At 35.7% G+C, this 23,304-nt stretch overlaps 2 protein-coding genes across 3 annotated transcripts; one reads left to right on the top strand and one right to left on the bottom strand.

Moving 5' to 3' along the window:
* Positions 1 to 404: 404 nt before the first annotated feature.
* LOC130051734 (phosphatidylglycerophosphatase and protein-tyrosine phosphatase 1-like) lies at positions 405 to 8,959 on the bottom strand. The gene is made up of 4 exons (XM_056154301.1): positions 8,745 to 8,959; positions 7,247 to 7,327; positions 6,921 to 7,112; positions 405 to 1,228 (listed from the first exon to the last, which is right to left on the bottom strand). Exons 1-4 carry the CDS (start codon positions 8,886 to 8,888, stop codon positions 1,091 to 1,093), a joined length of 555 nt encoding a protein of 184 aa, XP_056010276.1. The 5' UTR covers positions 8,889 to 8,959; the 3' UTR covers positions 405 to 1,090.
* Positions 2,367 to 17,299, top strand: LOC130051733 (electron transfer flavoprotein subunit beta-like). 2 transcript variants are annotated; one of them, XM_056154299.1, is made up of 8 exons: positions 2,367 to 2,384; positions 9,150 to 9,249; positions 9,426 to 9,584; positions 9,842 to 10,000; positions 10,682 to 10,744; positions 10,894 to 11,052; positions 11,749 to 11,953; positions 17,052 to 17,299. In XM_056154299.1, the coding sequence occupies exons 2-7, from the start codon at positions 9,193 to 9,195 to the stop codon at positions 11,917 to 11,919; spliced, it is 768 nt and encodes a 255-aa protein (XP_056010274.1). In that variant the 5' UTR covers positions 2,367 to 2,384; positions 9,150 to 9,192; the 3' UTR covers positions 11,920 to 11,953; positions 17,052 to 17,299. The 2 variants fall into 2 exon arrangements, with proteins under 2 accessions (XP_056010274.1, XP_056010275.1); XM_056154300.1 differs by lacking the exon at positions 2,367 to 2,384 and adding an exon at positions 8,968 to 9,038.
* Positions 17,300 to 23,304: the final 6,005 nt, after the last annotated feature.

Raw genomic sequence — 23,304 nt, 5'->3', positions numbered from 1 at the left:
TGTACACAATACCAACTGTTTGAACGTTCTTTACACACAGATTTTTACTACGAATTACTCCGTTTATTTGATAAAATATAAGGCTCACGGCGGATATGACCGGCCAGGAAGGGATTCTTATCCCCCCTAGGTACTTGATCTCACATCTGGTGTTTTCAGGGGTCCGTGTTTGCCATACTCGCAATTTTGTATTCTTTATGGTATTTATGAAATTGATCACTGTTCGGTATATTCACTTTTTCATGATACAGAAAACCTCTTGATATATTATTCAATGAAATAGTAAAAATAACAAAAATTCAGCTATTTCAACCTAAAGTATTTCTTTCACAGCCAAAACCAACCAGAAAATTAAACAGACGTTATTGTGTATACTTATGAAGATAATAAAAGATGAAAATGCATGGAAATTTCTAATTTATTACAGTCATAAATTAACAAAATACAAATTATCACAAAATAATTCAATCCTTCGCGAATTTTTTTTTTTTTCATTCCTGGGTGAATTGTAATTTTCCTTATATATCTTATAAGCCCTCACATGCGGTTGACATGGTACATGTAATCTCACATATTTCAAAGATATAATGTACATATGTATGTGCCCATAACAGAGGGTATTATAAATTCCCCTTTTCCCCCATATTGTTTGATGCCAATAGAGAATCTTCAGAAATGACTAATTCAGCCTTGTTCTAGGGTCTCAACTCCTGACCTAGGAGCCGCGAATTTCACACCTGATAGAAACCTCCATGTTCATCATTATTACGAAGTTTATCAGGAGTATAGCAGAGAAAGATAGTAAAAGTTTGTACTATATTTGGAGATTTAGTCCCCTTATACTGGTGGTCACGAGAATCACAATTTCTTTAACAATCCAAGCTCTATGGTTTTACTGACGAACTTAACTATAATAGAGCACAACGGATTGTCAAATATCAACCTTGATTTGCAAACACAGTATAAAAGAGGAAGATGTGGAACATGGTGACAAATGTCTTTTGGTTACACAATTAGCATTTTTGAAAGAACTAGCGTAGAGGCATTACTTGAGGACCTGGTTGATTTGCATACATATATGTAGACTAAATCATGCTCCATAAATTCTGCTAGTTTTAAAATTGTCATAATAAATATTTATAGAGTCAATCTGCTTTTCTCGGAGCCAGATATGTGGTCTCTTGGTGTGCAAGAACTCAACCGCTTCCTGGGGTTTCCAGTTATTGACCTACAAAAGTAATAAATATGCATGAATATCATAATTTATAATATCCCTACCATGGGAATAGGGTCATTTTCTCTTGAAATCGTACACGTAAAAGACTTCTATCACAGTCGCAACAAACTCCGTCATAAAACGCTTGGTATAAGGGCATATTAAAAAAAAATTAGAAAGGTGTTTTATTGGGTCTTTTGGTGCCATTTGATCAATTCCTATTTGGTGAAGGCGACATTCCTTCAACATTTGCTAATCAGCTGAAGTATTAATGCAATTATTGTAAAACAACGTTATATCTAGAAATATCAATCTAAAAACGACGATAATGAGTGTTGTGTAGCATATATTTAAGCTGCAAACATGAATAAATACTGTTTTAAGGATTACAAGAAAAATCAGGTGAACAATCGAAGACAGTGACTCTACCCAAAGCATACCCTACACAAGATAACTGCCGTTATCTCATCAGTTGCGACGTCTTCCAGAAACAGTATGCAAGAGAAACAACAGACCTCAGCAAACGGGATAATAATTCTATCGAAACCACCAAGGCTTGCCAGTAGCTGTACACTGCCAGAAATCATCGAGTGGTGGACATTACTATACTGAGAGGTTATTAACCCCAACCCCAACCCCCCCAAACCAAGTTAGTTTGACACCGAAATGAAAAACTCTAGATCTGGAGGCACAGACTCGACCCTTGAGGTTTCAGCAAACCTATTGACTTCACCAGGATGAATATAAGCTGAACCAGAACTTCAGGACTTGTACGCATAAACATTCTAAGAATTTTCTTAAGTAGGCTATATGTTTAAATTTCTCAAGGACATCATTAGCTAAGTAAGGTTCTTCAGTTCCGTTGCACAAAACTTCTAACATGTGAATTGCAAATGATGGAGAAATACATACATTAATTGTGAAAAAGGCAATTGATTAAACGTTTTTAGATCGATTCCATCATTGATGGCGTGTTTATTACCGTCTGCTGCTTTCTAAAAAATTTCTCAAGTATATGCTTAATTTTCTTTCGTGTGTGAATCTGAATATTGCCTGCAATTCAGCGGTTTTCAGTGATTATGGTGGATCCAACGAGGTTTAAACGTCATCATCATCATGACCATAAAATTTGCGAAACTTTTTAAAACCCTGTAATATCAGCTTATATGTAAGTAGTCTGCTTTTGTTTAAAAATTGAAATTTATAGAAAGACGGACGGACGGACAGATGACAGACAACAGGTGATCAGAAAAGCTCACCCGAGGTTCCCTTGCCTTCAGCAGCTACCCTTGGACAGTAGAACATACCGAGCTGTTCCCAGCATCTGGGGGAAAATATTCTAATGATTGACTAGACATTAAATAACTATATAACAGAGAGAGAGAGAGAGAGAGAGAGAGAGAGAGAGAGAGTATCCAAAAGAATGTCTCAGTGATCGACAATACTTTAAATAAGGAATAAAACACGAAAAGCGTAACTAAAGCTTAGGTTTTTCGTGTTCTTATTACATGTATGTATCATATAAAGTTGTAGTAACCCTGTCCGCTCTCAAAAATATTGATGCTAGAAAATTCTTTCTCGAGTGGAATAGGTAAAAATAGCCATTGAAATAGATAGTCCTATATTATAACAGTTTTTGTGAAAGTAGAAAAACTCTTGCTTTCATTTAAGCACTAATAGGGGGAAAATTGTCTATTTTCCGAAAGCGTCTAATGAACTGACATTATAATAACGATTAAAATATTCATTAATTAACTCATTCAAATGTTATCTGCAGGTATCAGATGCATGTTCTTAAAAGTACATCATTATAAGTATCTCGGTGCGTATGTTCCATATACATGTATAGGGTAACTAAGAGCTAGTAAATTAAATCCAAAGACAAAACAACTATCAGCAATTAGGGATTCATTACATGTAAACAAGAAATAAATCACTGTGTAGCATCAGGAATGACGTATTTCCATAATATGTGGCCTTCTTTCACTTCATAATCTGTTTAGCAATACAAATAATACTATGCAGAAATGACATCAGTTGTATAATTATTACGGATAAAATTAGTAGACTGACCGGACACGCACAAGTAACAGTTGTGTAATAACTCACTTTCACTACTGTGTAAAAACAAGAGACTCATGTGACATATCGCTCACCCGAGCAGTAGAAATTTTGAATGAAAAACTTTAAACCCTACGGTAGTCTCACCATTGTCACAACATCATGGTGTTAATAAATTGGACTTTGTGTCTTTGTGGCTCTTTCCCTATATCTTCTCTCGCTAAATGTTAACCCCTACTGTGACCCTCTATAATCAATCGCCGCGGTGGTCTAGAAGTAGAGTGTTCGCCCCACATGCGGAAGGTCGGGATTCGAATCCCGACCGTGACAGACCTAAGTATTTTAAACAGGTAGTGACAGTTCCACCGCCAAACGCTCGGCATCAGGTGTGAATGTCAAGGGTCCTCGGAGATGACCTTAAAAACGGATGTCCCGTGTCACAGTAGGTGTGGCACGCTAAAGAACCCTCAATGTTCAATGGCCGTAAGCGCAGAGCATAGTCCAAAATTTGAAGCCCTTCGCCGGTATTGGTGACGTCTCCATATGAAAGATTCTCTAGGGGGACGTTAAACAAGATACAATCAATCAATCATATTTCAACGATGAAATTCTATTCCTATAATCATATTTCTACTGTGACATTCTATTACTATAATCATATTTTTACAGTGACATTTTATTTCTGTAATCATATTTCTACTGTGACCCTCTATTCCTATAATCATATTTCTACAGTGACATTCTATTTCTAAAATCATATTTCTACTGACATTTTATTCCTATAATCATATTTCTGAAGTGACATTTTATTCCTATAAATCATATTTCTACAGTGACATTCTATTCCTATAATCATATTTCTACAGTGACATTCTATTCCTATAATCATATTTCTGAAGAGACATTCTACTCCTATAATCATATTTCTACTGTGACATTTTATTCCTATAATCATATTTCTGAAGTGACATTCTATTCCTATAATCATATTTCTACTGTGACATTTTATTCCTATAATCATATTTCTGAAGTGACATTCTATTCCTATAATCATATTTCTACAGTGACATTTTATTCCTATAATCATATTTTTACAGTTACATTCTACTCCTATAATCATATTTCTACAGTGACATTCTACTCCTATAATCATATTTCTATTGTGACATTTTATTCCTATAATCATATTTCTACAGTGACATTTTATTCCTATAATCATATTTCTACAGTGACATTTTATTCCTATAATCATATTTCTACAGTGACATTTTATTCCTATAATCATATTTCTACTGTGACCCTCTATTCCTATAATCATATTTCTACTGTGACATTTTATTCCTATAATCATATTTCTACAGTGCATTCTTTTCCTATAATCATATTTCTACTGTGACCCTCTATTCCTATAATCATATTTTTATTGTGACATTCTACTCCTATTATCATATTTCTACTGTGACATTTTATTCCTATAATCATATTTCTGAAGTGACATTCTATTCCTATAATCATATTTCTACAGTGAACTTCTATTCCTATAATCATATTTTTACAGTGACATTCTATTTTTATAATCATATTTCTACTGACATTTTATTCCTATAATCATATTTCTGAAGTGACATTATATTCCTATAATCATATTTCTACAGTGACATTTTATTCCTATAATCATATTTTTACAGTAACATTCTACTCCTATAATCATATTTCTACTGTGACATTTTATTCCTATAATCATATTTCTACTGTGACCCTCTATTCCTATAATCATATTTTTATTGTGACATTCTACTCCTATTATCATATTTCTACAGTGACATTTTATTCCTATAATCATATTTCTACTGTGACCCTCTATTCCTATAATCATATTTCTACAGTGACATTCTATTCCTATAATCATATTTCTACTGTGACATTTTATTCCTATAATCATATTTTTTTAGTGACATTTTATTCCTATTATCATATTTCTACAGTGACATTTCATTCCTATGATCATATTTCTACTGTGACATTTTATTCCTATAATCATATTTTTACAGTAACATTCTACTCCTATAATCATATTTCTACTGTGACCCTCTATTCCTATAATGATATTTCTACTGTGACATTCTACTCTTATAATCATATTTCTACTGTGACATTTTATTCCTATAATCATATTTCTGAAGTGACATTCTATTCCTATAATCATATTTCTACAGTGACATTTTATTCCTATAATCATATTTTTACAGTTACATTCTACTCCTATAATCATATTTCTACAGTGACATTCTACTCCTATAATCATATTTCTATTGTGACATTTTATTCCTATAATCATATTTCTACAGTGACATTTTATTCCTATAATCATATTTCTACAGTGACATTTTATTCCTATAATCATATTTTTACAGTGACATTTTATTCCTATAATCATATTTCTACAGTGACATTTTATTCCTATAATCATATTTCTACTGTGACCGTCTATTCCTATAATCATATTTCTACTGTGACATTTTATTCCTATAATCATATTTCTGAATTGACATTTTATTCCTATAATCATATTTCTACAGTGACATTCTATTCCTATAATCATATTTCTACAGTGACATTTTATTCCTATAATCATATTTCTACTGTGACATTTTATTCCTATAATCATATTTCTACAGTGCATTCTTTTCCTATAATCATATTTCTACTGTGACCCTCTATTCCTATAATCATATTTTTATTGTGACATTCTACTCCTATTATCATATTTCTACTGTGACATTTTATTCCTATAATCATATTTCTGAAGTGACATTCTATTCCTATAATCATATTTCTACAGTGAACTTCTATTCCTATAATCATATTTTTACAGTGACATTCTATTTTTATAATCATATTTCTACTGACATTTTATTCCTATAATCATATTTCTGAAGTGACATTATATTCCTATAATCATATTTCTACAGTGACATTTTATTCCTATAATCATATTTTTACAGTGACATTCTACTCCTATAATCATATTTCTACTGTGACATTTTATTCCTATAATCATATTTCTACTGTGACCCTCTATTCCTGTAATCATATTTTTATTGTGACATTCTACTCCTATTATCATATTTCTACAGTGACATTTTATTCCTATAATCATATTTCTACTGTGACCCTCTATTCCTATAATCATATTTCTACAGTGACATTCTATTCCTATAATCATATTTCTACTGTGACATTTTATTCCTATAATCATATTTTTTTAGTGACATTTTATTCCTATTATCATATTTCTACAGTGACATTTCATTCCTATGATCATATTTCTACAGTGACATTTTATTCCTATTATCATATTTCTACAGTGCATTCTTTTCCTATAATCATATTTCTACTGTGACCCTCTATTCCTATAATGATATTTCTACTGTGACATTCTATTCCTATAATCATATTTCTACGAATCTTTCTAAATGAAAATCTTATTCAGAATTTGACAATAATAACAGCTTAATGATTGTTTGAGAAATCACAAACTACAGACTAAACTTAGTTGACTAGATATCTAACCCTGTGCCAAAATACATCGTGACAATTATCTTTCCACTTTGCCAGTCTTGTCCTTGCACACTGCACTCACCTTGATTAGATAGCAAGCTACGATTGTTGCACTACGGGTTCTTCCAGCTTTACAATGGACATACACACTACTCTGGTTTTGTCTGTGTTTAAGAATAAATGAAACACCTTTGTCTATGAATTCTTGTGAGGGTGAGGCCACAAAATCAGGTGTAGGCAGCTTAAGTTGTTCTACCCCTAAAGCTTTCCATTCCTGAAATAGTGAATATAGTACTCTATATATATATATATATATATATATATATATATATATATATATATATATATATATATATATATATATAATGATTGTGTACAAAGTTCAGTAACTCTAATAAAATAGCTGACCTCTGTTGAATTTGTTAGCCCCTCTGTCTCGAAATCTTCAGTAAGGGAGACAATTCCACGAATATTTTCTTCTTCCACCAGCTAAAAAATAAAGAAGTTTTTATCAAAAGCAAAAGTTGATCATTTTACATGTGTTTTGATCTTTTAGGTTAAATTTCATTCAAGATCAATTAACATATTATTTCTGGAAAATTAGAAGGAGCAAAACTAATCTACATGTATAACAGGAAGTGAAAAAATGCAATGGACCAGATTGGGATTCAATCCCGGGCCCCCTGAATTTCTAGTTAGGTGCTCTACCAATGAGCTATCTGGCCATCAACGATTCAATCCGTCTGACCACCAAATTCATCCCTTCTTAAATGCCTTCACATTTTGAAGATATCAACCAAGGATTTTTATTCTCTAGTAGGCATTTTCACCTGTCAGTTTCAGGGGCTGGTCTTTGGCATCAAATGTAACAGGAAGGGTAAGCACCTGGCCAGAGATTCGTGGGGCCTGGGTTTGAATCCCGGTCTGGTCCATTGCATTTTCTCCCTTCCTGTTACACATGCATTTATTTGAATTGAAAACATCGAACTCCTTCGAAAGAAATATATGGATTAATTAATTTATTGTAAACTCAAGGCAAACTGAAGACATCTTAAATTGTATAGATGTTGGCAATATATGGTAACAGGTTATATCAATGTTATTTCCCTTACGCGATTAAGGTTTGTGAGATCATAAACGTCTCTGCAGCAATGTATGCTAATTTGGACAAGACACATTTGTAACAGAAATGGAGAAAATGCAACCATCAATACTAATATTTGAACCTGATCAGCTATCTGGTCATCACTGATCAAACCCGCCTGACCACCCCATTTCTCCCTCTTAAGATCTTTATCCCCTGGCAGACATCTTACTTCCAAGGACTGGTCACAACACCAAATGTAACAGGAAAGGAGAAAATGCAATGGACCAAATCAAGATTTGAATCCTGTCCCGGGACCCTATGAATCTCTACCCAAGTGCTCGACATGTAACCAATTGAAGGTTTTATTTCCCCACAGGATCTTAATCCCCTGGCAGAATTTTCACCTGTCAATTCCAGGGGCTGGTCTACGGCACCAAATATAACAGGAAGGGAGAAAATGCAATAGACCAGACTGGGATTTGAACCCGGGCCCGCTGAATCTTTAGTCAGGTACGTGCTCTATCAACTGAGCTAACTGGCCACCAGTGATCGAACTCGGCTGACCACTACAAACCTGAAGACATCAACCCAGGATCTTGATCCCCTGGCAGGCATTTTCACCTGCATTTCAATTCTACAGCTGTTCTAGGGGCTGGTCTACGGCACCAAATGTAACAGGGGGAATATGCAACGGACCGGACTGGGATTAGAACCCGGGCCCCTTGAATCTCTAGTCAGGTGCTCTACCAAATGAGCTATCTGGCCACCGGCGACCAAACCCGGATGGCCGCTACACAACTGTATTATAATACAACTTACAGTCTGGTTCCAACTTTTTAGTGGTAGTGCACCAAGTATGACCGTTTCATCTATTCGATCAAACCATCGTCTACTTGTGATGTATGTCATTAAAACGTTGTAGCCCAGGGTAGGATAGAACAAGACTTTTGTTAATAGCGACATCCTCTATAAATAAAATGAAAGTATATGCGGCCTCTTCGAAAGTGAAAGTAAATCTTTTGATGATAGAGGTAAAAAGAGTATTGGGGGAGCATTCATTAAACAGTTTGAGACATACATTTTTCATTTGGAATTACCAAACTAATATTAATTGTAAATGATATTTTTTATTTTATTTTTTATAAAACATTGATTATTTGATATCTATGACAAAGAATACATACAAACTCATATACGATTCAAATCAACATATTCTCCTTGCAGTCCAAAGGTGAACAACCGTGTCAAACAAAACAACGACCGCAAAATGTCAGGGTTTAGAATTTTAGTTGGCTGCAAACGTGTAATTGACTATGCCGTGAAAGTAAGTTCCTCAGAATTCTATTATGCATTACTCCGTTCATTCAAGGATTGATACTACAGGTCATCAGTCCATGTTTCGAGAGTGCTCATTTTTGTTGTTAATTTTCTAGAACGTTGTGGTGTTTCGATCCGAATTTCCTCATTCTTTATTAAATTTGCTTCTGAATTTATCATTAGGTTCGTGTGAAGCCAGATAAAACTGGAGTTGTGACTGAAGGGGTTAAACACAGCATGAATCCATTTGATGAAATTGCTCTGGAGGAAGCAGTTCGAATGAAGGAGAAAAAACTAGCATCGGAAATTGTTGCCGTTTCTTGTGGTCCTCAACAGTGTCAGGTAGTCAGTTCAATCAAAGGTCTCTCTCATCATCAAAATTTAGGTAATGCAATTTTTGATACTGGAAAATGCATATATTATGCAGGATTTATGTTATCCTACGCTAGGTTCCGGATAAAGCACTGGTATAAATCTGTCATACTATGAACATTAGAACTAGAGATTTATTTTGCTAAATTCCAGTATCCCAATTGAAAGTAAATGATGTTTCACAAAATTCTTACACTGACATTTTAGTTCGCTAATACATTTCAAAGGAAACCTTAAGGACGGCACTTGCAATGGGTGTGGACCGGGCTATTCATGTTGTAACAGAACCAAAAGAATATGAAACACTACAGCCAATCCATGTCTCAAAAATTCTGTCAAAGATTGTCACAGAGGAGAAAATTGATCTTGTGATACTTGGTAAACAGGTGTGTTACACTTAATTTAGTTAATGATAAAATGTTGAGGAAGAGTTACAAATAGAAACTAATTCATTTTTGTACGAAGTTGTAATTTACTGTATAGTGGATATTTACTATGGTTGGAAATTTTTGCAATTTGGTCCATAAATGGTGATAAATTATAAATGGTAGTGAATTAAAATTTGTGTGTTTCCAATTTCTGAAGTTGCATTATACTTATATGTACTTCTAAGCATGTATATAATTATTTTGCAATGGTATTAATGTTTTCCTGCTAAAAATGGACAGCTCACTGCAGAGAATATGCATTGTTCGGTTTTTAAGTTTTTGCCAATTGAGCCTAGAGTTGCCACAATAACAATTTATAGTTGATCATCATTCAGTCAAAGGTTGTTGATTTCCGACAATTGATTTGATACTTAATGATCAATTTAGTGTTTATCTAATGATCAATTATAATTGAAAAATCGATCTATTATTTTATTCCCAGCGACAATCAATTTTTTTTTTTTTTGATAATCGATCTTTCGAAATGTATTAACACATGTTTATTCCAGAGATTTTCCAATTCAGGTTTGAGTTTGGTTGAGACATACAGTTTATAAGTACATGTACATATTAATTTTAAATACCTATATTCTCCACATTCTATATTTTGAAATGACCTGTATTTGAATTTATTTTTAGGCTATTGATGATGATTGTAATCAAACAGGACAAATGACAGCAGCTTTGCTGGACTGGCCCCAGGTACATATGCTAACCTTAAAATCGGGATTATTAATTTATACATGTGTATGTGTATCTGTGCAATTTCATTATGATTAATGTAGAAATAAATTATATATTATCCATACATGATTCATGAGTGAAAGTATTCAGGTTATATACATCAACAGGCAACCTTCGCATCAAAAGTAGAGAAGTCAAATGGTGATCTAATAGTAACGAGGGAAATTGATGGTGGTCTAGAAACTATCAAAGTAAAAGCACCGGCAATTCTGACAGCTGATTTAAGGTTAAATGAACCTAGATATGCCACACTTCCCAATATCATGGTAGGTACAAAGTTCTCATGGAGTGTAACTTACATGTATTTTTAAGTTATGTAGTGAACGGACATTGAATTTTAGTGCTTATTACTTTTCATAACCATTTGCAGACATCTGACTTCAGAAAGTTATCAAATCCTTTTAACATTCCAAAGAAGACTTTAAATCCCCTGTAGTCTGCTATGTATATCATGTATTTAATACATAGAGTAAAGCAAAATGGTATCCCATGACTATAAAAGAAAGACTTGTTGTGAATAAAACTACACTGCGATTTGTCAATTGTGAAACATTATTATTGTCATAAACACAGCTATTGTGAAACCCCAACAGACAACCAATATAGTTTGTGATAGCTGTAGGTTGTTTTATCTTATTACAATCAATATTTCAGTCTCCACATAAACCAGTCAAACCAGTTGTTAATTAATCAGAGAATTAACAAAAGGTTATACAAGATTTTTTATTGAATGATAATTCTCCAAGAAACGATTGGGCTAGTAAAAATAAACAACACTGGTGGAAAATAGACTAGAGCAATCAATCATCTTTTGAAAGTGCAACTGTTTTTCCCACCTAGGGGAATGAATATGATAGTTACATTAGATGTTCACTTTAAGTATCTGAAGGTACTTAAAGTAGAGTTACTACAGGTATACTTTGTCAATATGAATAAGAACAGGAACTATGTTATGTTTTCAGAAAGCAAAGAAAAAGCCTTTAGTCACAAAGAAACCTTCAGATTATGGTGTAGACACATCTCCTAGACTGGAAGTGATTAGTGTGGAGGATCCACCTGTTAGACAGGCCGGACAAAAAGTGGAGTCAGTGGAAGAACTAGTGGGGAAACTGAAGGAGACGGGGCTAGCATGATGTCATAACAAAAGCTCAGATGATGTATAGTAAGGTATAGAAATATTAGGTTTGAATGCAATCTGAAAGATTAGATCCACGTGTTTATCTTCACACTAACATACATGTATGATGACATCGCATTGGGGTCATGTTCAGGTGACCTTACATGATCAATGATTTTAGAGAATCACGCACAGCTAACATTGAAAACTGAAAGAGTTTCATAATACTTATTTGTTCTTTGCACATTCAGCTCTTGTATATATACACATGTACATTTGTTGGATTTTTCACATCATGTTTATAAAGTGATGCAGATGGTAACATAGATTATAGATTTATATACCATTCTCGGTAGTGTTGTTGCAGATGATTCTCGGTAGTGTTGCTGCAGATGATTCTCGGTAGTGTTGTTGCAGATGATTCTCGGTAGTGTTGCTGCAGATGATTCTTGGTAGTGTTGTTGCAGATGATTCTCGGTAGTGTTGGTGCAGATGATTCTCGTTAGTGTTGCTGCAGATGATTCTCGGTAGTGTTGCTGCAGATGATTCTCGGTAGTGTTACTTGCTGCAGATGATTCTCGGTAGTGTTGCTGCAGATGATTTTCGGTAGTGTTGCTGCAGATGATTCTTGGTAGTGTTGTTGCAGATGATTCTCGGTAGTGTTGGTGCAGATGATTCTCGGTAGTGTTGTTGCAGATGATTCTCAGTAGTGTTGGTGCAGGAATATTGAGTTCTCTATTAATCTGTTAAACAGAGCAGTTAAAACAAAGTGTTTTTGTGCTCTGTGAGTCATGTATTATACATGTGTAGTGCATTTCGTGTTAGTGTATGTAGAAGCACAGGTATCGGCTCCTGTGGTAGGTAGCAGGTAGAAGACTCTTCCTTGCTAGTCAAATGTCTATGTATCATGTAGCTGATCGGCATAAAATGTTTGATGGGACAACCCTTTTCTTTCAATTGTTTTTGAAAGCTGAAATATAAGAAATGAACAATTATCAAAAGAATTGTGTTTGAAATATTTGATGTTATTTTGATGTATACAGATTTTTTGTGATTTTTTTTAGCTCACCTGAGCTTTTCTTAGCCGAAAGCTTAAGTTAGCTATTATGATCACCCATTATCCGTCGTCTGTCTGTAAACTGTTCACATTTTCGATTTCTTCTCCAGAACCACTGGGCATTCAAGTTGATTCAACCAAATGTGGCAAAAAGAATCCTTGAATGAAGGGAATTCAAGTTATTTCAAATGAAGGGTCATGCCCTCTTCAAAGGGGAGCTAATTACAAAAATTCAAAAATAGGTTGGAGTCATTTAAAAATCTTCTTCTCAAGAACCACTGGGCCAGAAAAGCTGAAATTTACATGAAAGCTTCCTGATATAGTGCAAATTAAAGTTTATTAAAATCATGACCCCCGGGGTTAGAGTAGCACCACAATAAGGGATCAAACTTTTACATGTTAGTATATACATGTAGGGAAAATCTTTCAAAATCTTCTTCTAAAGAACCACTGGGCCAGAAAACTTCTAATTTACAGGACAGCTTCCTGACATAGTGCAGATTCAAGTTTACCCGGGCCGGGGTAAGGGTGGGACCGCAAAAGAGGATCAAAGTTTTATATATGAATATATATATATCTTTAAAAATCTTCTTCTCATAACATTACTTACTGCAAGACCTTTCATGTGATCCAATGGTATGTGATCTTGTGACTTTGACTTGAAAGTTTGACCTACTTTTAATCAGTCCTGTGCAATCTAATTAAAATTTCTTAGATCCTCGTTGTGTACTCTGCATAAGAGTATATGGTGTTGATCTGTGATTTTAATTAGCTTGAAGTCCCATGGGTACCAATGTACCGGGTCACAGTTCAAGGTCGAAAAATATCAAATTTACATTTCCTCGAATATTAAATACAGTCGTCAATTAATGGGGGCACTGGTAGGGGACGTGTATTGCTTATGCAATACTTTCAGTATCCTTGTCATTTTCATTGTATGATAATCCAGTGGGGATCCGGGTAAGAATAGGTCCTCGGTATCGGGGTAAGAATAGGTCCTCAGTATCCCTTGCTTGTGGTAAGAGGCAACTAAATGGGACAGTCCTTTGGATGAAACCATATAAACCGAGGCCCCATGTTACTGCAGGTATGAAACGATAAAGATCCCTCCCTGCTCAAAGGTCGTAAGTGCCGAGCATAGGCCTAAATTTTGTAGTCCTTCACCAACAGTGGTAACGTCTCCATATAAGTGAAATATTCTTGGGAGGAACGTTAAAAAATATACTATCAATCCATCAATACTTTTAGTAAAAATCTAACCTATATAATATGTCTTGAACTATCAAGGTAGATCTTTCATATCTTGTATACATATTTCTTATGGCAATACCTTTCATTTCATATCATGACCTTTGACCTTGAACTTGGAGTTTGACCTACTTTTAAGAAAACATAACTTATTAAATATATTTGGAACTATTTTTGGTGGGGCTTTAGTAAATTGTTTATACAGAGATTCTTTATGGCAAGACATTGTACACAATATATTTGATCTTTTGACATTGAAGTTTGACCTACTTTATAAAAAACAAAACAACTCTGACCTATTGATTATCTCCTGAACTATTTATGGTAGGGCTTTCATATTTTATATTCAAGTTTTTTATGGCAAGACCTTATTAGTTTGTGAAGTTTGATCTTGTGACCTTAGAGTTGGACTTACTTTTTAAATCTCTGACGCGTTCAATATCCTGAACTATTTAAGGTAGATCTTTCATATTTTTTATATAGATTTGTTATAGTGAGAACTTTTATTTCATTATATGACCTGTGACTTTGAAATTTGACCTACTTTAAGAAAACTTAACCTGTTAAATATTTTCAGAACTATTTAAGGTAGGGCTTTCATATTTTGTATATGGATTCTTTATGATGCAATGGTATTTAATCTTGTGACTTTGACATACTTTCTTAGAAACCTGACCTAATCGATATCTCCTAAACTATTTAAGCTAACATCGTTATATTTTGTAATTAAATGCCTTGATATACTTTAATGTTTGACTCACTTTAATAAAATTCTGACCTATTCAATGTAAAACTTATACGGTACCAATTTTAATGCATCAGATACGCATTTCGACAAATAATGTCTCTTCAGTGATGCTCAACCGAAATGTTTGAAGTCCGAAATAACAATGAAGTTTTAGAGCTATTATAGCCAAAAACAGCGTGCCAAAAAAAGTGGAGCCAAATTTGTCTAAGGATAAGAGCTATGCATGAGGGAGATAATCTTTAATTTTGAAATGAATTTCTAAATTTTATAACAGCAATTAAATATACATCCGTATTTTCAAGCTAGTAATGAAGTACTTAGCTACTGGGCTGTAGAGACCCTCGGGGACTAACAATCCACCAGCAGAGGCCTCGACCCAGGGGTCATAATGTAAAACTTACACGGGGGTCATAATGTAAAACTTACACGGGGGTCATAATGTAAAACTTACACGGTACCAATTTTGATGCACCAGATAACTCCTGAAATATTAAAGATAGAGCTTTCATATTTTGTACATATACAGATCTATGACATTGTGAACTTGGTTTTATCCAGAACAGCAAGATCATGTTAGTCACATTGGTGTTGAGGCATCTCTGTTTTTTCCCCCAGATATGTTGTGACCCTTTTGGGCTAGGTTGGGGCCACAATATGGGGTCAAAATTTTTCATGGGAATATAATTAATGTTTATGTAAAAAGTCTTTTAAAAAGTCACAATATCTGAACAATAGTAGGGCCAAATTGACTCAGGTGAGCAATGTGGCCCATGGACCTCTTGTTTCCGGAATGATAAAAATGGTGTTTAGTTTGAGATTTTAAAATCCAAACTTCACTTTGATTTGATTCATAATATAAATATCTAAAAAAAAAAAAAACCTGCAAAGAAGACTTGTATAAATGTTCTAATTATGGGCCTCAAGAATGTTATGCTTGACACAAAGATTGCTAAAGACCAGTTATCTTGATCCTGAAATAAATACATGGTCATAGGTAAAAAAGAAAAAAAAAGGTTAACAAGAACCCCATGGGCCACATTGCTCACCTAAGTCACCTTGGCCTATATTTAAAGATTTTCCCTATATATTTGCATGTAAAACTTTAATCTCTATTGTGGCATCAACCTACCCCTGGGGCCATGATTTGTACAAACTTGAATCTGCACTATGATATGAAGCTTTCAGGCCCATTGTTCTTGAAAAGATTTTTAAAGATTTTTTCCCTAGATATTTGTATATAAATCTTTGATCCCCTATTGTGACTCCATCCTACCTCCCGGGGGGCCATGCTTTTAACAAACTTGAATCTGCACTATATCAGGAAGCTTTCATATGAATATCAGCATTTTTGGCCCAAATAAACTGGAAAGCCCTTTACCCAAGGATGCTTTTTGCCATGTTTGGTAGAAATTGGCCCAGTGGTTCTGGAGAAGAAGTTGAAAATGTAAAAAGTTTACATACAGACAGACAGCGGATAACAGTCTATCAGAAAAGCTTTCTTGAGCTTTCACTTCAGGTGAACAAAAAACTTTGCAATAGACAGATATTAGAAGTTCGTACTTTACATCAAGGTTGGTTTATGACCCAACATTGTAATGTATTATGACTTTGATCCAATTGGTCATTTGGTCAAGATCAATATCGCTCCAAGATATATTTATCCAGGTCGTGATTTTCTTATGGAGAAATATCATTTCTGACCACCAAAAAGTGATTTTGACTTTGTTGCTTTATGATATGTGAAATATAACACCACTCAATTCCTGCAATATATATCCTTTATATGTATATGCCCACTTTCTTTGATAACAGAAAATATTTGATAATGTATTATCATATTTATGATGTAGACAACTTTTCTGGTAGGCTGTTGCTTTTTGATATGCATTTAGATCCATGTCAGGTTATGACATTTAAATAATGACTTTTCAGACAGCAATTTTGCTGCTATTATATACAATGATGTACATGTTGAACAATAATCAATTTAATGATATACATTGTATATACATATTGTACTAAACATGCAAGAATATTCTAAAGAAATTGAAATGGTGAGATGATCAACTGTAATATATTTGTTTTCTTTTTTCAGGAAAGAAATATTATGCAGCGTTATAACCAGGCTTGTGGACCAAGGAAAATCATTTATTAATGAATTACTCTGAACTGTTTTGTAGACTGAATGTTAACACTCTACAAAAGTTGCATAATATGTAAAAACAATACAAGGTTCAATGTGGGACTATTAGAACTTTCTAATAGTGTTAAAGGGCATGTCAATATGTGGTATATTTAATTTGTAATGAAATGAAGAAAAATTAAAATAAAATGTTCAGTTTAGTTGTTGGTATTTAGTTATCAATGCAATGTCCTAATAGGAATCTTAAATCATGACACTTGCAGATAAGGGGTTCTTTATGTAGTGAGAAGAATACAAAACAATACAATGTAAGCGCTAGTTTTTTGTTTGTTTTTGGTATACTTCTTCAGATTATTCTCAATATAAAACTTCCTTGAAATAAATTTTCCTGAAAATGCACCATTCCCCTCACCTGAGGAGCACACTGAACTCCTGGAAAATCGGTGCTACTCCCTGGGACTACTAGTACTCCCTCATTATCATCATCAACCAGTTTTGATTATACAAGCCATGGATTAATCCTCGTATCGAGGGTGTGGCCTGTCTGTCGAGCGCAAAGTCTTCCTCTCCACGCCTGGCGATACAGTGGGTTGGTAGAGTCCATGTTCAGGGCTACACGATCAAGCTTCACGAGTTTGTCCCAAGGAAAACTTTGGTCTGCCTTGACACCACTGTGCTTTGATGTCCCTGCATCTGACCTGCGAGATCCAGCTTTTGCTGTACTCAACGTGTCCAAACCATCTCAGCCTGCCCAATTTGAGAACTTCAGCAATGTCTCTTATTTTGAGCCTAGATAGAATAGTCTAAAAGTGGATGTCATCTTCAGGCTTGACCAGGCAGGTCCATCTTATCATGGCTCTGTTGTTATGTTGAAGGCGCTTGATGGTGCTCGCTGATGTTGCCCACGTTTCAGAACCATAGAACATGAAACTCCTCACACAGCTGGAGTAAATTTGACCTCTAATTGCCGCAGGAAGTTGCTTGTATGTGGGGATAGGAAGGAGTTCTCTGAACTTTTTCCAGGCTGACTTGCACCACATTATGGCTGCAAGCTCACACCCTCCACCGGTATCTCCGAGGTTGCAAAAGGCAGCGACCATGTCAAGTGTGTCACCTTAAACCTAAACCTTGCTTACTGGCCTACCATCTATTGGTCTTCCTGTGCCCATACAGCGTGGGCATGAATATTGTGGTCTGGTCTGGGTGGACCTTTAATTCCACTACAGTTCTTGTGTACATGTACACAGCAATAGCAATTGGTGCAGAAGACTTTTTAGCTCACCTGAGCTGAAAGCTCAAGTGAGCTTTTCTGATCACCCGTATTCCGGCGTCCGTCCGTCTGTCAACTTTTCACATTTTCAACTTCTCAACAACCACTGGGCCAATTTCAACCAAAGTTGGCACAAAACATCCTTAGGTAAAGGGAATTCTAAATTGTTAAAATAAAGGGCCAGGCCACCTTCCAAGGGGAGATAATCAAGAAAAGGTAAAAATAGGGTAGGGTCATTAAAAAATCTTCTTCTCAAGAACCACTGGGCCAGAAAAGATGAAATTTATATGAAAGCTTCCTTATATAATGCAGATTCTAAATTGTTAAAATCATGGCCCCCGGGGGTCAAATGGGGCCTCAAAGTTTTACATACAAATATATAGGGAAAATCTTTAAAAATCTTCTTCTCAAGAACCACTGAGCCAGAAAAGCTGAGATTTATATGAAAGCTTCCTTATATAATGTAGATTCTAAATTGTTAAAATCATGGCCCCCGGGGGTCGGATGGGGCCACAATAGGGGATCAAAGTTTTACATACAAATATATCGGGAAAATCTTTAAAAATCTTCTTCTCAAGAACCACTGAGCCAGAAAAGCTGAGATTTATATGAAAGCTTCCTTATATAATGCAGATTCTAAATTGTTAAAATCATGGCCCCCGGGGGTCGGATGGGGCCACAATAGGGGATCAAAGTTAAACATACAAATATATCGGGAAAATCTTTAAAAATCTTCTTCTCAAGAACCACTGAGCCGGAAAAGCTGAGATTTATATGAAAGCTTCCTTATATAATGCAGATTCTAAATTGTTAAAAATCATGGCCCCCGGGGGTCGGATGGGGCCACAATAGGGGGTCAAAGTTTTACATACAAATATATAGGAAAAATCTTTTCCCCAAGAACCACTGAGCCAGAAAAGCTGAGATTTATATGAAAGCTTCCTGATATAGTACAGACTCTAAATTGTTAAAATCATGGCCCCCCCGGGGATCGGATGGGGTCACAATAGGGGGTCAAAGTTTTTTTGTTTTTTTTGGTTTGTTTTTTTTTCTTCGTTTTTTTGTTGTTGATATAGTGCAGATTCAAGTTTGTTAAAATCATGGACCCCGGGGATTGGATGGGGCCTCAAAGGGGGCATCAAAGTTTTATATACAAATTTATAGGAAAAATCTTTTAAAATCTTCTTCTCAAGAACCACTGAGCCAGAAAAGCTGAGGTTTATATGAAAGCTTCCTGATATAGTGCAGATTATAAATTGTTAAGATCATGGCCCCCGGGGGTAGGATGGGGCCACAATAGGGGATCAAAGTTTTACATACAAATATATAGGGAAAATCTTTAAAATTCTTCTTCTCAAGAACCATTGGGCCAAAGAAGTTCACATTTACATGAAAGCTTTCTGACATAGTGTAGATTCAAGTTTGCAAAAACCATGGCCTCCAGGGGAAGGTTTGGGGCCATAATAGGGACTACGGTTTTACATGCAAATAGATATGGAAAATCTTCTGATATGGACCAAGGTGACTCCGGTGAGCGATGTGGCCCATGGGCCTCTTGTTGACATAGACAGCTGCTTCTTAAGCAAAAATGGAAATCGCAAATATTCCTATCTAGTGATCAGTCAGTCATTCAAAAAATTACACTTTGATTCCATGCACAAGTACTCTGAAGTTGAAATAAAAAATATGATGGAGTTCCTCATTGACAATATCTTAGTGGTCTTTGGTGATCAGGTCTTCCAACAGTCTGTTGGAATTCCCATGGGCACGAATTGTGCCCCTTTGTTAGCTGACCTGTTTTTATATTCCTATGAAGCAGAATTTATTCAAAAACTTATATGTGAGAAGAAAAAATCTCTTGCTGTGGCCTTCATTCGACATTTAGATATATCTACGACATATTATCCATTAACAATAATAATTTTCATTCATATGTCGATTCATTATATCCCAGTGAACTCGAAATAAAGAACACCACAGAGTTGCCCTCTTTTGCTTCATCTTTAGATATTTTATTGAAAGTAGATATTAACGGCAATCTAACAGCTCAACTTTATGACAAACAAGAGGATTTCAGCTTCTCCATCGTCAATTTCCCATATTTATGTAGCAATATTCCATTATCACTTGCATGTAGTCTTCATATCTCTCAACTGACTCGATAGGCAAGAGCTTGTTCTGCTTATGGTCAGTTTTTTAATCGAAGCAGGCTACTGACAAACAAGTGGTGCAGGGATTCCAACAGTCTCGTTTAAAGTAACATTTCGCAAATTCTATGGTCGTTAGAGATCTAGTTTGCCAATACAACCTATTATTGGGTCAAATCCTGTCTGACGTGTTTCATACCGATTGTTTGGCCGTTCTTGGCACACTGATTTTGAATACGGATAACTCCGTTTACCTGATAAAGATATAAGGTTCACACCGGGTGTGACCGGTTGACAGGGGATGCTTACTCGTCCTAGGCACTTGATCCCACCTCTGGTACATCCAGGGGTCCGTGTTTGCCCAACTCTTTATTTTGTATTGCTTATAGGAGTTATGAGATTGATCACTGTTAGTTATCTTCACCTTTCATTTAACCTTCGAACATGTATCTCTGCTGGTGGACAGTCTGTCCCCGAGGATACTTGTCGCTCGATATATGTTCTCTCATGAATATAAAGAATAACGATACAATACTGGCTGATACGTCGCCCAGAATAAAAAGCTGTCACTCTTTGGAGTCTGTAAGGGGCACAGGCTCCAACAGTTTGGTTGGTGTCCCTCGGATTATCCCTCGAGATATAAGATTTGTCGTATGTACAGTCAAATAATAATCAGCTTTGGTACAAAAATCAAAATCCGTATACCCAAATTAAAGATTGCCATGTTCCTTTAAGATATGTTTTTTATGATTCCTTTTCGGATCTCACGTGCTCGATCTCAAAATGTTCCGTAAAAAATGGTAAAACTTGTTATATACTGATCACTAGAAATTCATTGAGTAGTAATCTCACCGGACGTAGATTATGTACCAAGCTTTTGATAATTTGACTTGTAAATCTTCTTACGTTGTCTACGCTATTGAGTGTAACCTATGTGGCTTATGTGGGGAAAACTAGGGGTTCACTTAATAATAATGGTGGTAACCAACTTCTTTACAAGAATTTTAATTCACCGAACCACTCCATCTTGTCCATGAAGGTCAGGATTTGGGGAAAAAATTACCATCACACAAATAGTCCAACATTAAGCAGTGTGGTGTCGACAATGACGAGGTCGTCAGTGTTACAATCACTCAGCTTTTCCATAGCCCACCAGATCACATTTCTTGGCACTCGATCAAAGGCTTTCTCGAGGTCTACAAAAGCCATATAAAGGGTTTTGTTCGCGGCTAACTGCTTTTGTTGGAGTTGTCGGATGATGAAGATGGCGTCGAGTGTACCTCGGCCTGGCATAAAGCCGAACTGCATCTCATCGATGCATAATCAGTTGCTCCGCCACTCTCTCTCTCGAGTATTTTCATAGTCTGATCTAGCAGCTTTAGTCCTAGGTAATTGCCCCTATCAAGAGCATCTCCTTTTACTTTGTAGATGCTGACGATGTAGCTTTCTTCCCAGTCTGCTTGTATACGGCCCTAGCGAACAATAGCTTCCACAAGGTCTCGTATAAGTTCTACTCCAGCCTTGCCTTCGGGCTTCAGTATCTCTCCTATTATTCCAGATGGTGCAGGAGCTTTGCCAATGCGCATCTTACTGAGCGCTTTTTTTGGTCATCTCAGTGGTGATTTGTACACTAGGACCCTCGAAGGGGGGTTCCTCTGAGAGATCATTGGGGTTCCAGGGGAAATGCACATTGAGAAGTCGTTCATAGTGTTGTTTCCATGCAACCTTATTTTCTTCCTCGTCAAGGGAGAGTTCACCGGCGTCATTTTTTATGGGTTTATCGCCTCTAACATCTAGGTTGTCATGGCGCATTTGCTTAGTCAGTTTAAAGACAGTCCCTGACTTTGGGTTGGTGTTGTGAAATGCCTCCTTATCTGCCCCAGTTCTAGCATTGTAGATGGCATGCTTAGCAGTACGTTTGGCATTGTTGTATTCTTCTCTGCTTCCACCTGCTTTCCAGGCCTTAAAGCATCTCTTCTCCTGCACGGCATTCTTCATTGTGTCATTCCACTACCAGGTTTGGTAATATTCATCAATATATTTAACTGTAAGAGGAAGGGAGAAAATGCAATGGGCCAGACCAGGATTTGAATCTGAGACCTCTGAATCTCCAGTTAGGTACTCTACCAACTGAGCTATCTGGCCACCAGTGATCGAACTGCCACATTCCTCCCTCCTTAAATGTCTTCTTACCTTGAATACATCAGTCCACTATCTTTAAATATTCCCAGGCAGGCATTTCCACCTGTCAGTTCCAGGGGCTGATCTATGGCACCAAATGTAATAGGAAGGGAGAAAATGCAATGGTCCAGGCTAGAATTTGAACCCAGGCCCCCTGAATCTCTAATCAGTTGCTCTACCAACTGAGCCATCTAGCCAATGAATCCATCTGACTGTCACATAACCAGTCAAAGTGCTCTGTAGGTGGAGTGTTGCAGGAATCGTGAGATATGTGTCATGTTTTTAGCACACAAGATAACTTAAGTGATGGCTGAAGCTAGGTCAGAAAAATAATCTTGTGAAATTGATCGTTCAGTAAAACAGTTATAGAATGGGTATTTCAGGAAATATCAAATTTATATGTTCCTCTAAAGAAGACCGATACAGTGTAGCTTTTCTGTCTTGAGGGATGATAAATTTGCTATTTCTCTCATTCCCATTTTATAACTGAATATCATTGTGTGAGAAAACTTACTTTTCCCAGCATATAAAAAATAAAACTCGTGAATTTAACAAGACTTTAACCTTTAACTGATAACAAATATACAGTACATATACTGAATTTCAT

The sequence above is a fragment of the Ostrea edulis genome, chromosome 2 (assembly GCF_947568905.1).
Source record: "Ostrea edulis chromosome 2, xbOstEdul1.1, whole genome shotgun sequence".
NCBI classification, from domain to species: Eukaryota; Metazoa; Mollusca; class Bivalvia; order Ostreida; family Ostreidae; genus Ostrea; species Ostrea edulis.
The sequence above is the reverse complement of the archived record's forward strand: the minus strand, read 5'-3'. Positions and strand labels throughout refer to the sequence as shown.

Bases quoted from the DNA above. Each gene is read 5' to 3' on its own strand.
- LOC130051734 (XM_056154301.1), bottom strand. From the start codon at position 8,888: ATGTCGCTATTAACAAAAGTCTTGTTCTATCCTACCCTGGGCTACAAC. The intron at 7,328-8,744 runs GTAAGTTGTATT...TTTATTTTTTAG, and splicing joins TAAAAAGTTGGAACCAGACT to CTGGTGGAAGAAGAAAATAT. The intron at 7,113-7,246 runs GTCAGCTATTTT...TCACTATTTCAG, and splicing joins GGCTAACAAATTCAACAGAG to GAATGGAAAGCTTTAGGGGT.
- LOC130051733 (XM_056154299.1), top strand. From the start codon at position 9,193: ATGTCAGGGTTTAGAATTTTAGTTGGCTGCAAACGTGTAATTGACTAT. The intron at 9,585-9,841 runs GTAGTCAGTTCA...TACATTTCAAAG, and splicing joins GTGGTCCTCAACAGTGTCAG to GAAACCTTAAGGACGGCACT. The intron at 10,001-10,681 runs GTGTGTTACACT...ATTTATTTTTAG, and splicing joins TTGTGATACTTGGTAAACAG to GCTATTGATGATGATTGTAA.